General features: G+C 45.4%; 2 protein-coding genes across 7 annotated transcripts in view; one reads left to right on the top strand and one right to left on the bottom strand.

Moving 5' to 3' along the window:
• LOC139755967 (uncharacterized) overlaps positions 1-3,923 on the bottom strand; it is a 100,527-nt gene extending 96,604 nt beyond the window's left edge. For all 4 annotated transcript variants that reach the window (XM_071674805.1, XM_071674806.1, XM_071674807.1 and 1 more), the window contains exon 1: positions 3,201-3,923. In XM_071674805.1, coding sequence (XP_071530906.1) covers positions 3,201-3,265 — 65 coding nt within the window. In that variant the 5' untranslated portion in view covers positions 3,266-3,923. The remainder of the gene's footprint in view (positions 1-3,200) is intronic.
• LOC139755968 (uncharacterized) overlaps positions 1-14,611 on the top strand; it is a 155,964-nt gene that overhangs the window by 13,449 nt on the left and 127,904 nt on the right. The window contains exon 1 of one of the 3 annotated variants that reach the window (XM_071674814.1): positions 4,489-4,946. The exons of the other annotated variants lie outside the window; for them this stretch is intronic. The gene's annotated coding sequence lies outside the window, so the exon portion shown is untranslated. Of the gene's footprint in view, positions 1-4,488; positions 4,947-14,611 lie in introns of those variants that run through there. 3 annotated transcript variants of the gene reach the window in all.

Raw genomic sequence — 14,611 nt, 5'->3', positions numbered from 1 at the left:
AACTGCTCCGTTTATACATGGGATTGATCCGTCCTTGTATGGAGTACTGCTCTCACATCTGGGCACCGTGGGTCAAGCCCTGCATTCTTACTTGACAGTGGAGTCGAAAGCCTGTCCGACTTATAAACTCTCCTATGCTGAGAATTTTACCCACTTATCTTACACCACAATGTTGGTTCACTTTCCTTCTTTTGGTATTTGCTCCCGAGAGGTGGCTGCTTGTGTGCCCCCACCACTAGCTAGACCACACAATACTAGGCAAGTTGCTGCGTCACATGATTACTGTGTGGCCATCAGCAACTCAAGGTTAGGCCATTTTGGTGGCTGTCTTTCCCTACACGTCGAAGCTTTTCAACCCTCTACTCTATCATGTCTTTCCAAGTAACTATGACCTGGCACATTATAAAAACAGGGGTTTTTCACTTCCTCTGAAATTCGTAAATGCTCTCTCTCTCTCTCTCTCTCTCTCTCTCTCTCTCTCTCTCTCTCTCTCTCTCTCTCTCTCTCCCTTTAATTAACATCTGTATATTTTATTTAAGGTCCGGCACAAAAAGCTGATCAGAAGGTCCGGCACGCGGAGAGCAACAAAGATGGAGCCAAAATTAAATGGCGAGTTGCTGGGAAAGGATTTAAAGTTCCCCATCTGGAAAGAGAGAAAAGTTAGGGGTGACCTTTATCATCGTTCAGTTAGTAAAGCATCGACGAACGCAGACGATGAGCAGTTCTTTGAGAGATGTAGGAAGAGATGAACCAGAGAACATAACATGAAATTAAGCAAGAAACTTGTTTTAGTAGATGTATAGAATTACTGTTATAGCATGAGGGTGGTGGAGCAAGATGACTGAGGACGTGGGTGATGCAGACAACATACATGGATTTAAATAGTTGTATGATAGTAAGGATTGTTCAAGTGATGTGGCCCCCCCAGTGTAAAGCTCCCTCCCCGCATAGGATAAACAGGGACTTACACCGGGACTTCCGTGGTATAGTGGCTAACGTTGCTAACGATGAGTCAGTATAGGGCCGCCTGAGGTCGTGCTAGAAAGGATTCGAACCTTGGGCGCGGGTGTCGACCCACACCCAACCAAGGTGTTCATCCTCCTATTTGGGCTGGTCCATGAATGACTACCTGGTTTAGGCTGTTGCGTGTGTGTGTGTGTGTGTGTGTGTGTGTGTGTGTGCATACACACACAGAGTAGTAAAGACACGGTACATATATACAAGGATAAGCGACGTAGCAACACGAGTGTAAAATTCTCACTCCGTAACCCACAAATTAATCACATACAGGCAGGGAACAGGGGCAAACTCTTGGTCTGATGATCAGAAACGCGAGAGTGAGGCAACATGTGAACGACCATTGTGATGGACGAACACAACTGTTAATGTCACAAGAAATTCCAGGAGAGAAAACACAGCGCGGGTGTGGCATCACGCCATGAGTACAACACCAACGTGTACAGAAAGTAGTGAGTTACGAGTGATTTATAAACTCTTCCAAACGCAAGATGATGTGTTTACGTGGTCATGATTTTCTGCCGTACATTGAACTTTATTACACAACTGGGACAACCACTCACCCAGAACGGAAGGTCTGATTCGTCACAGAAATCCTTAATCTCAATTTTAACCCTAAACGCATACAAATGTAAACAACTTCTCCACTCAGCAGCATTACCGCTTCGATCATTCACCTGTTTGGAAGTTGGACTTATGGTTTTACGTTGGTTTCTGTTGTGCTTTACACGAGTCTGAGGTATCCCCCCCCCCCACTCCATGTCCAACAATGATGGGTGACTCTCAGTGGAACCCGAGGTTCAGGGTGGGGGAAATCACAAAAAAGTACTGATTTGCGATAAACATGAAGGTCAAAAACGAGTCAAACTTATCAGAAATCATCGGGAAAACAATTTCAGTTAAACCTAACATTCGCTGAGACGGTATCAACACCTTCCAGATGATCACCCACACAGAACAAAACACCAACATTTCCTGACGTCACACACACACGACACCCATAAGACAGTCACTTCCCGCACCGAAAACATCAACACATAAGCAACTTACAAAGAAACTACGTTCACAACACTAACAGAAAACTAATCAGGAAGATACTTGAACAAAAAAGAAATATTTCAGTGTGGTCTACAACCATTGCATCTGCTCCACCCGGAACTAAGCCTCACCTGAGTTGTCTTACCCTCTCTCAAAAGCAAATAAATCAACAAACCACAGAAAAATAACCACCCAGAACAATAACACTGGCTGCTTAGCAGCCACAAACAATCGCCATCTATACACTGGAACACAAACCAACGTAACATGATCCCACTTCAAAATGCTCGACAATACAGCACTTCATGACTCCTGCCATCCAAAACACTCCATACGTCAGCTGATTACCAACTTCCAGATATAAATGTAAAGTTTACCCATGCCTCACATTTGAGTAACCTCTCTCCACAGAAGCCTCACCACCAACAAAAATGATATTACTAAACGAATACACACCAAATTCATCCAACAAGCACTAAACAACCTCCCTCCCAAGTCAGTCTCAAACTCTAACATGCCAGACACACAACCATCAGAGGCCACACTCCCCACACAAACACGAGTCATGCTTTCCCGTCTGTACTCACGAACGCTACCAACTGGTTGACCAAACTGGTCAACACAGAGGTAGCGGGGAAGTTGACAACGAGACATTTGAGTATAGCGATGGAAGATCAGGTCACCAGCGAGTGACACTAATACCAAAGATGGACCCGAGGATGACACATGACCTGTAATCACCTGACACTTGACCTTTAAAGAAAGTACATCATATAACCTTTACATAATGAAGACTGATCAACAAACAACGTACAATGTACAACCTATGATTAATGAAACATGATCACCAGACAATATGCAAAATATAACTTATAATCAGTAAGACATGATCATGAATCATTGTACAACATATACGTTATGAATGGTGAGACCTAACCACCAAACAACGCGCAACCTACAACTGCTGGAAGATAATCACCAAACAACGTATAACAAACAACTCATGATTATTTAAATATGATCACCACCCAATAATATGCATCATGTAGCCTACATATACTGAAACATAATCATCCAACAACAATATGTCACAAAATTGGGCGAATCATGGTCAGTAAACAAGGTTAAGTAATTATGTAACTTACCTCCAGCCGACCGACGGGTGTAGGGTAACGACACTCACGAATGGCAACACTTGCACAAGATTCATCACTTGCAGTGTTACCAAGTGGTCACAATATATTCACCTACTGTATTATAACCATGTTATTTACCATCACTCGACTGTGCAATGATTGCACCATATTGTTCAGCCAGTTCTTCATTTTCGCATCATATTATTTCCACCATATCAGATCATGAGTCATTATCATTATCATATTCATTACTCACTGTTTAGTAGATGAGTAACGTGTGAGTACAGGGAGGGGCCTGGGATGGAGGGTGTGTGGGGTTCTCAAGGTTCACGTCACCCTGACCTGACCCACACCAGCTGGTATGGTGAGGTTCCACTAAAATCTCACATTTACCATTTTCTCCCACAGTCAAGTCTGGTCACAAACACAAGTTCGTCACTGAATCATCTCCTCCCACGATGTCTACTTTTGTATCATAGAAAACGTATCTGACTGATTCTTTAACGTGACCAGTTTGATGATGATCTTGTGGACACACGTCACCTTCACTATAATGTCCCGTGACCTGCTCACAACACAACACTCAGGTCACACGTACATACACATGTCTGAGTTAATAACATGATCACATTAGTGACCACATTGTGTTATGTTACACCTTCACTCCCACCCGAGTGTTACCAGGTAGAGGTGACACACTGACCCCTGCCTGACCTCCGTCTGGCCCCTCCTGAGGTCAGAGGGCAACTGACGGAGTGAGGGCGCTCACTGACCTGCTCCTGGAGGGGGACGAGACCAGCAGTTTGACCATCGAACTGGTAGTTTGGCTGAACCATTGTTGATATGTATAAACCTGATGGCAAGTGTCAGGATTTCTGATGTATTTAATGAATAACTTTTTTTTAAGATTTTCAAATGAATGTTATTCATTTGACAGCAGATTACCATGGCTGGGTTAGGGTTATGTTTATATTGGCCCGAGAACGGGAATACTGGCTGAGGACTGGCCGGCCACAGCAACGGCATTACGGCCCATATTTCTCTGAGGCTTGACCCTGACATCCCCCGGATCAGCGGACGTCATCCACACTGACGCTGGTGACGTCAGGTGTACCGGCAGGCGTGACGTCACGAAGCCAATACCGACGGTGAGTGACACGACAAGAAACAAAAACATACGACGTCAGAGGAAACCTAGGCGCAAAGACACTCACTAGGCTGATTGTAAACAAATTCTTCCACGGTCATCGAGCGCCCTCACTCCGTCAGTTGCCCTCTGACCTCAGGAGCGGCCAGACGGAGGTCAGGCAGGGGTCAGTGTGTCACCTCTACCTGGTAACACTCGGGTGGGAGTGAAGGTGTAACATAACATAATGTGGTCACTAATGTGATCAAGTTATTAACTCAGACATGTGTATGTACGTGTGACCTGAGTGTTGTGTTGTGAGCAGGTCACGGGACATTATAGTGAAGGTGACGTGTGTCCACAAGATCATCATCAAACTGGTCACGTTAAAGAATCAGTCAGATACGTTTTCTATGATACAAAAGTAGACATCGTGGGAGGAGATGATTCAGTGACGAACTTGTGTTTGTGACCAGACTTGACTGTGGGAGAAAATGGTAAATGTGAGATTTTAGTGGAACATCACCATACCAGCTGGTGTGGGTCAGGTCAGGGTGACGTGAACCTTGAAGAACCCCACACACCCTCAAGCCCCTGCCTTTACTCACATGTTACTCATCTACCAAACTGTGAGTAATGAATGACTCATTATAGGAGACATGTTTCCTGCTGTTGTTGATCATATTTCATTAATGATGAGTAATATGTAGCACGTTGTGTGGAGAGTCTTCCAAAAATTAGTTCAGGAGAACTGTCCCTCTGCTCGTTAGGAAGGTTGGTGCAGGATAGGCTAACATGGGATGGTGGTGCAGGATAGGCTAACATGGGATGGTGGTGCAGGATAGGCTAACCTAGGACGGTTGGTGCAAGATAGGCTAACCTAGGAAGGTTGGCGTAGGATAGGCCAACCTGAGATGGTTAGTGTTCGCCGTATTAAGTTGTATGAACGAATATATTACCTTATAATTATCTGTCTGGAAGCTCCTGGTCTTCAGTAAAATTCATAGTTTTCAAATTCCTGAAAATTAAAACAAATATCATACTAGGAACACTACATGTATTGATAACTGACTTGGAATATATATTAAGTAATCAAAAACAAATAGATAAGTTATCTTACGTATAATTTAGTTTGTTATTAATTGGCAACCCGCTGGAATTTCTGTTTGGTAGCACGCTTGGCGTGATGCCTCCCCTGCGTCGTGTCTCCCCAGCTGGATCCACATTTTCGTATAATCCTCAGAGTGGAGGATCAGATGAGGTGGACAGCCAGCCACCTTGAGGAAGACCAAGTGTGGTGGTGGTGTGTAGTGAGGCTGAAACTATTTCTTGTGATGTTAATGTTTGTGTTCGTCCGGCTGAATGGCCGCTCACGTTCGCTTGTTGACATGATCACTGAATCGTTGGCTGGCAACTGTGGAGTAGATTATGATGGGATTGTTTATCCTTTATCATCAATAATGTGTTGACGTTCGTTGATAATTGACAGTGTTCACTCAGGTAGCGGACGTCTGTGTCACCAGAGCTGTTCTCATGATCAGTAAGCCAGTTAGCTGGCAGGATCTGAAATTTGTAACTACTTCGTCGTTTTCATATACTTAAAACATCGTTAATATTTTCACAGATTTTGTTGATAAACTCTGAAGCTACCCATATACTCCTAACAAGTTTACCCAGGAACACAGTAATTGAAAGCCCTGATCAAAACAATCTCATTAACACACACACACACACACACACACACACACACACACATATATATATATATATATATATATATATATATATATATATATATATATATATATATATATATATATATATCCTAGCCCAGGCCAGGTACCCATTTTATCGACACGCCCGTAGTGAAGGATAAACTGCTGGGTTAATTGTTTACCGGCTGCCACGACCAGGATTCGAACCTATGCGCTCTACCCCTGTGAATGCGTCATGGCCAGCAACGTTAACACTACGGTGGTATTTATAAAGTGCCTGACGATGGATGGCCTTGACCTGTGTAGTATACAGAGTTACGCGCCAGGAAAACTCAGTTATAATTGCCGCGTCGTGTCCTGTCGTCAGCTACTCTCTGGGGTTGTTGACCACAGACTAAACTCCTCGATGGTGTCTGGGGTACAACTGATCACATCACCGTCCATTTTTCTTGTAATTCGAGCGACAAATCTCCCAAGCGTGTCAGCTTGTCTGGCAGTAATTCTGTGTTGGTTTCGAAAGAAGCATCACTTGTACTGTCCTTTCGGGCCTCGGTATTGACTTGTTTCTGATGAGTTACGGTGAAGGTCAGTGTCCCACATTGTCTGAACACTACAGGAACACATTCCACAACACAGCACGGACGGGGCGAGCAATGCACCTGACGCCGCCTCATTGTCAGTAAGATTAATGTCTGCACAAGACGGGTCACGTCAGAGCCACTGATCACTTGAAGATCTGCTGGACTGCGCAGGTCAGTCAGTGGACGCCCAGCCTAGCCATATTCTCGTCTAACTCGACCATGTTCTCTGGAAGCTGCATATGTAGGTTCTTGATCACTTTTTGCCGTTGTTTTAGAATAATTAATCATTATCTGTTGTTTATGCAGTCGTTTCCACATTACCATATTATTCATAGCATAAACCTACGTCTTGCGTATCGTCAGCACCGAACGTTGAAACATTCTAACGCACACAATCATGTTCACCTGGCCTTGCGTAAACCCAATTGTTATTCACACAATTCTTTTCAGTGATCAGAGGAACAACAGTGCGAGACATCAGTAATGCACGCATGAGTGAGATGAATATGTTCATGATTATTCATCTACTGACTACTGGCGACTTCACGTGAACTTGAGGCAGATCTGCCAACATCAGATTCGTTCATGACCCACTAACCCATGGCTAACTCGACTGTCACATATTATGTAATTCAGAAAGTGTACAGCAGTACACAGGTGCACACTCAGCATCCCGGCAGTTAGGAAAGGCCTGCACGAATCACTGTAATGAGGTTGTCCTCACAGGAGGTGTACCAGCGACATAGTGTCCAGTGAACTTTACTAAGGTCCGATTTGTTAGCTGAAGTTTAGCTTGTTAGGTTAGGTTAGGTTAGGTTAGGTCTGGTTTGTTTAGTTTCTTTTTTTTTGTTAGGTTTGGTTTGTTATTTTCTGTTAGGTTAATTAGAGTTGGTTTTAGTTTATTACGTTAGGTTAGGTGTGTTAAGTTTGGTTAGTTAGGTTTGTTATTTTGTGTTAGGTTAATCAAAGTAAGTTTTAGTTTGTTAGGTTAAGGTAGGTTTATTAGGTTAAGTTTGGTTTGTTAGGGTAGTTTGGCTTGTTAGTTCAGGTTTGGTTAATTAGATTAGGTTTGTTACGTTAGGTTTGGTTTGAGTTGAGATTGTTTTTGATGTGTTTTGAACGATTCTGAATTTCATTTTTGTCGCTACTTATTATTTTCGTGATTTCCTTCACCCAAAACCCGGTTCCCAGGGGAATGTCAGGTGTCCGAAACGGTAAATTCACCGGCCACCTAACGCACTGATCCGTTTTGCCGATCTGTTTTATCAAATATTGCTACATATCCGCTTGAAAAGTACAGCTATAAACTAAAAGTAACAAATGTATTAGAAATGCACATGAACAAATCTGTGAGGATAAGAAATGAGTATTTCCAAACGAGTTAAAAAGATCCAGGAAGTTGATATCGGCAACTCAAACTTGATTCCCGGGTGGAGGTAGTAGTGTGCTGGGATGGAGGGAGGAACGTGAAAGAGTCCAGTAAGATAGGCTGCATTATTGTTCATGCAGCACGGGACGCTGGGGCTGTGAGAAAACTGGTAAACTTTCGCCGCTGGTATGTGGGATGGTATTATCTGTAAGGACACATCTTGACGGGAGGATCGTACACGAGAAGTAGTGGTATAGCAAGATGTCACGTGACCCCTCACATCGAGCGCAGTCCTCGACCAATATGACATTAACATTAATTATCGTCCCTGAGACTACCTCTGCTTTATCTGGAAATTCATTTATAACGATTAAGGTACATAGACATCACCAAGAACAATATTTCTTTCTTTAGTACAAAAGAAAGACAGGTAATGGACTTGAGTCTGACAGTTTACATTCATATAACTAATGAACGTAATTACGAAACAGAATTACATTTTACACCGAAGTTGCTTCACTTTCCTCCATGCTTTTCATTACTAGCAAATGTCTCACACCAGATATTAAACATTTTAGATTACTTATCTTGTGAGAAATGTTCAAGTTATGGTAATTAATCTTTTTATCATTGAAATATGATCAAACCACATGAGGACATCACCCTCAGCTCTCGTCCTACAAGCCACCTCACATACCCTATCATTTCCCGCTCGATCAGCCCACCTCACACCACATATTGTCCTCAAACATTTCATTTCCAGCACATCCACCCTCCTCCATATATCTTTATCTACTGTCCAGGCCTGCCTTCCCTAGAACACCGTCAAGACTGCTATACCATCGCGTACCCATTTTTGCCCTCCACGCACACGCTGTGACCTCTCTTCCCACACACACTTCAATGCACCCAGGATCTTAGCCTTCTTATCCACCCCACGGACTATTTCAGCGTCCGTGATTCCATATGTTGCCATGTCTACTTTCAGGCATTGATAACATTCCAATTCCTCCGGGTTCTCTCTCCTCACACAGCCTGTCTCACTTCCCAGCTAAACTTTACAACCTTGTTTGTTCTTGATAACTCAACTTTCTCCTTTCACACACTCTCCAGCTGAGACACTAGCTTCTGAAGTTCCTTACCCGAGGCTGCCACCAGAACCGTGTCATCCGCAAACAGCAACTGAGTAACTTCCCAGCGTCCCCATCCCCAGCCCCCGTCAGCATACTGCAAACCCGCCCCTTTTTCGCAGTCCCCAGGTAAACAGGGTTAAGCTCCTACATTTCGGCCAGGTACCGGAGGCAGGGAAGGCAGGAGCACTGAGTCAGAGGCAGGGGAGAGGCAGCACCAAGACGGGAACAGAGGAGGCGGGAGCATTGAGTTAGAGGAAGGGGAGGAGGCAGCGCCAGGCAGGAGGCGTCAACAGGAGATCACAAGAGCCTGTCATTATCAACAAGGACCTCGGGTCATGCAACCCCCACTGACCTGCTCTCATTACTCCGGACTCTTAACATGTTTCCTGGAGCGCAGTGTGTCAGGCCATAGACCGCCTCACTCACCCCTGGTCCCAGACACTCCAGGAAAAGATTAATCTTCAGATAACAGTGATAATTTCTTACGTTCAGAACGTAATTTGTAGCCTGGCATCATAAGACGAGGTACGTTAGGCCAGCCTGACTCTGGGTGGGTAAGGTGGTGACCTGCATACCTACTGCTTGTAATACTAGGTCAGGTCACAGAGGTCCTGATGGTGACTGTCTGCTGGTGATGTTAGCGAGTACTGTATCCTTGTCATGTGTTGTTGGCGCTGTGTACAGCCACGTTCAGTATTTCGTGAGACACTGGCGGTGGAGGAGGACAGCCCACTCCACCCTTCCCGGACGGCAGGTCACCACGTCGAGCTTCCCACTGCAACATACACAGTGGAACTGGTAACGAAGCAGAGTGGATCAAACGAAGACTCGACAAGAAGAAATGGGAAGGATATTGATATGAATATCGTTCAACATGCCTGCTGTGTTAATATCCTGCTGACGTGGCCCATGACCTAGTGCGTTATACAGGAAAGCTTCTAGTAATGGATACACTGAAGACTAGATAAGGTTAATTCGAAACTGATTTCCTCGTTGTTCTGTGATATTCCCATGGATCTTCCTATCAATATAGTTTTGTTCTTCACGTCGGTAGGATATTGACACAGTCACGCTCCATCGGCAGTCACGTTGGACGATATTCCTATCAATATCCATCCTTCCCATCTTTTCTTGACGAGTCTTCGTTCTAATTCCACTGCTTCGTTACCAGTTTCACTCTGTGTTGGTGGGAGGCTTGGCGTGGTGACCTGCCGTCCAAGAAGAGTGTAGTGGGCTGTCCTCCTCCACCGCCAGTGTCTCACGAGCCTGTGTGGTGAACCCTTCACCTGTGTGTACTGGTGATGAAGACACCAGGACCTGCCAGGTAACCTCCCGTGCGGCTAATGGTCACCAGGACCTGCCTGGTGATCCTCCCGTACGGCTGATGGTCACCAGGACGTGGCAGGTGATCCTCCCGTGCTGCTGATGGTCACCAGGACCGTAGCTGTACGTGAGACACCGGACCAGGTACCAGTGGCGTCCCGGGACCTGGGCGACGCCAGTGTCCCACCACCAGCCCAGCCCGGAGCGCCCTCCTCACCTGCCACACCCAGGGAGCTACTGATGGCCAGGCAGGGTTGCAAGTGGCCACACAGTTACCTCCCTGGCCACCTGGAACATCGCCTGGATGTAAGGAACTCCCTGGCCACCTGGAACATCGTCTGGATGTAAGGAACTCCCTGGCCACCTGGAACATCGCCTGGATGTAAGGAACTCCCTGGCCACCTGGAACATCGCATGGATGTAAGGAGCTTTCTGGGAACCTGGAACATCGCCTGGATGGTTTATTTCCTGCTAGAACAACATAAGGATTCCAGCTGTAAGGAAGACGAAACCTGGATATTAGGAACCGAGAGTGAGTGATAACAGGGCAGTGCATAGTGTAACAGGTGGAACTAACGGTAGTTCAGACAGTAACAGGTGAGACTAACGGTAATACAGACAGTAATAGGTGGAATTAACGGTAACATAAGACAGTAGCAGGTGAAACTAACGGTAACATACAGACAGTAATGTGAAATTACTCATAACAGTGAAAATAATTTGGAAATGTTTTGATAACTGTATAAACTGAGTGACCTACGAGTAAGGCCTGAGACAGTTTAAGAAAGTGTGGCGCAGTGTTGAGTGATCAGGTTGTGGGCCACATGTAGTATAGTGACAGTTTATGTGTCTTTTTTGTGTTAGTTTTAACGGCACGGACGACTGAATGCTCAGTGAAGACCATCTCATTAAAACTCAAAGGACTCATAGGAATATATATATATATATATATATATATATATATATATATATATATATATATATATATATATATATATATATATATATAAATTTATTTATTTATTTATTTATTTTTTATTTATATATATTTATTTTGCTTTGTCGCTGTCTCCCGCGTTAGCGAGGTAGCGCAAGGAAACAGACGAAAGAATGGCCCAACTCACCCACATACACATGTATATATACATACACGTCCACACACGCAAATATACATACACGTCCACACACGCAAATATACATACCTATGCATCTCAACTTATACATTTATATACACACACATACATATACATATATACACATGTACATAATTCATACTGTCTGCCTTTATTCATTTCCATCGCCACCTAGCCACACATTAAATAACAACCCCCTCCCCCTCATGTGTGCGAGGTAGCGCTAGGAAAAGACAACAAAGGCCACATTCGTTCACACTCACTCTCTAGCTGTCATGTAATAATGCACCAAAACCACAGCTATCTTTCCACATCAAGGCCCCACAGAACTTTCCATGGTTTACCCCAGACGCTTCACATGTCCTGGTTCAATCCATTGACAGCACGTCGACCCCGGTATACCACATCGTTCCAATTCACTCTATTCCTTGCACGCCTTTCACCCTCCTGCATGTTCAGGCCCCGATCACTCAAAATCTTTTTCACTCCATCTTTCCACCTCCAATTTGGTCTCCCGCTTCTCCTCATTCCCTCCACCTCTGACACATATATCCTCTTGATCAATCTTTCCCCACTCATTCTCTCCATGTGACCAAACCATTTCAAAACACCCTCTTCTGCTCTCTCAACCACACTCTTTTTATTACCACACATTTCTCTTACCCTATTATTACTTACTCGATAAAACCACGTCACACCACATATTGTCCTCAAACATCTCATTTCCAAAACATCACTCCTCCTCCGCACAACTCTATCCATAGCCCACGCCTCGCAACCATATAACATTGTTGGAACCACTATTCCTTCAAACATACCCATTTTTGCTTTCCGCGATAATGTTCACGACTTCCACACGTTCTTCAACGCTCCCAGAACTTTCGCCCCCTCCCCCACCCTATGATTCACTTCCGCTTCCATGGTTCCATCCGCTGCGAAATCCACTCCCAGATATCTAAAACACTTCACTTCCTCCAGTTTTTCTCCATTCAAACTTACCTGCCAGTTGACTTGACCCTCAACCCTACTGTACCTAATAACCTTGCTCTTATTCACATTTACTCTCAGCTTTCTTCTTTCACACACTTTACCAAACTCAGTCACCAGCTTCTGCAGTTTCTCACATGAATCTTCCACCAGCGCTGTATCATTAGCGAACAACAACTGACTCACTTCCCAAGCTCTCTCATCCACAACAGACGACATACTTGCCCCTCTTTCCAAAACTCTTGCATTTACCTTCCTAACAACCCCATCCATAAACAAATTAAACAACCATGGAGACATCACACACCCCTGTCGCAAACCTACACATATGTATATATATATATATATATATATATATATATATATATATATATATATATATATATATATATATATATATATACCCTAGCCTAAGCCAGGTACCCATTTTCTCGAACAGTTCAAAGTGGAGGATGACTGTGGACCGGTTGCCGCGATTTGGATTGGAGTCTATGAGGACTCGACCCCGGGCGGGCCCGTAAGAGCGTCCCGCTCAGCAGCGGTAGATTACCATGGACGGCATTAACGACCCCGGCAGTTGATAGACCCAAAGGCCAAACAACCAAACAGCGTATTAAGTAAACGACTCGTTAAATGTAGTCGGAAATGATGGTATATGTAGGAGGGTTTGGGTAACGGTAGTGCCATCCTCAACCTTACAAGCACGACGACCTGACCCATGACGGAACGACCCTTATCTCAACGGGACGACCCTCGTGAATGGTGACCTGGCCTGTGACCAGACCCTTCAGGTCACACTCGTGGGCCTCACTGTTGTGTTCAAGAGGTCGTACCGTCGTGCTCAAGGGATTCAGGCTACCCGGGTAGGCCTGGGTAGCCTGGGGCTAGGTAGAGTAGCCCGGGATGGCCTGGAAGATGGGAGGCGCGGGAGAGGAGAGGAAGCATGGGAAACCAGACGAGATAAGACCCCTCACCAAGAGGTGGAGTTCCCAGCGGCCTTGTCGTAAACAAACCTTGGGGGCTTCCCCATGTGTCCAGGCTGGCTACTGGAGGCCACTAAGGCTACCTTCTCCGGCTTTCCTGGCCTTCCCACCACCCCGTAAGGCTGGGAAGGGCACGTCTGGAGGTGCCGCTCGGAACGGGTCAGGCTCCCGGGTGCTGGACGAGGGGAGAGTGGTCAGCGTCCTGTGGCGATAACACCGCCTGTCGTGTCAACAGCAGCTGGTGGGCTTTGTAGGGCAAGCTGAGGTGAAGCTTCCTCTCTCCTGCCCACGGCTGACACACACACACACACACACACACACACACACACACACACACATAACGGTTTATTGATAAACATTACGTGGCCGCGCGTAGGTACATATAAATCACACGTGTATATAAATGTTAATGAGAGGGTATAGCTGGAAGAAAAACCACAGGAAAATCTATATGTCAAAGGTAATTTTCTCCGCCAATCAATGGTGTAAGACGTTGTTACTGGGGACATGAATTACAAAATCTATCGGTGAAATTTGAGTTACAAGTGAAGTGAACTGAGTATAGAGGTAGTATGTGAGTACACGTGTTGCTGTACCGCAGTGGAAGGCTTTGAAACATGTGAGTCACGTGTTGTCCCATCGCTGACCTCCCGCTGCTGTGGTGGCAGCAGGAGGCGATGCCGTGGCTCTGCTAGTAGGCCACGTCCGAGCGCCAGGCTCAGGTCCTGTCGCCTCGGGACCAGCGTAGCTGACTGGAACGTGTCTGAGGTCGTCTTGATAACTAGTGTCATAACCCACAGCTGTTTTCGTTACTGGACGTTGATTCCTGCCCACTCGTGTCGCCTGCTGTAGTGTGAGGCCGGCGTGTTAAAGTGGACAACAGGATCGCATATTGCTCCTAATATGTTGATTGCCTCCCTCCACCATCCATAGTAGGTTGAGGCAATGCTTGTACTCCAGATCCGAGGTTTTCCCCCTTACAGCCCTGACCACAGCCCTCATTACGGCCCTCACAGTTCTCATGAGCCAATACTCTCCCCCTCCTCACCCTGCCGTAGCCCTCGGTGCAT

Source organism: Panulirus ornatus, chromosome 20 (genome assembly GCF_036320965.1).
Source record: "Panulirus ornatus isolate Po-2019 chromosome 20, ASM3632096v1, whole genome shotgun sequence".
Taxonomy (NCBI): Eukaryota; Metazoa; Arthropoda; class Malacostraca; order Decapoda; family Palinuridae; genus Panulirus; species Panulirus ornatus.
The sequence above is the reverse complement of the archived record's forward strand: the minus strand, read 5'-3'. Positions and strand labels throughout refer to the sequence as shown.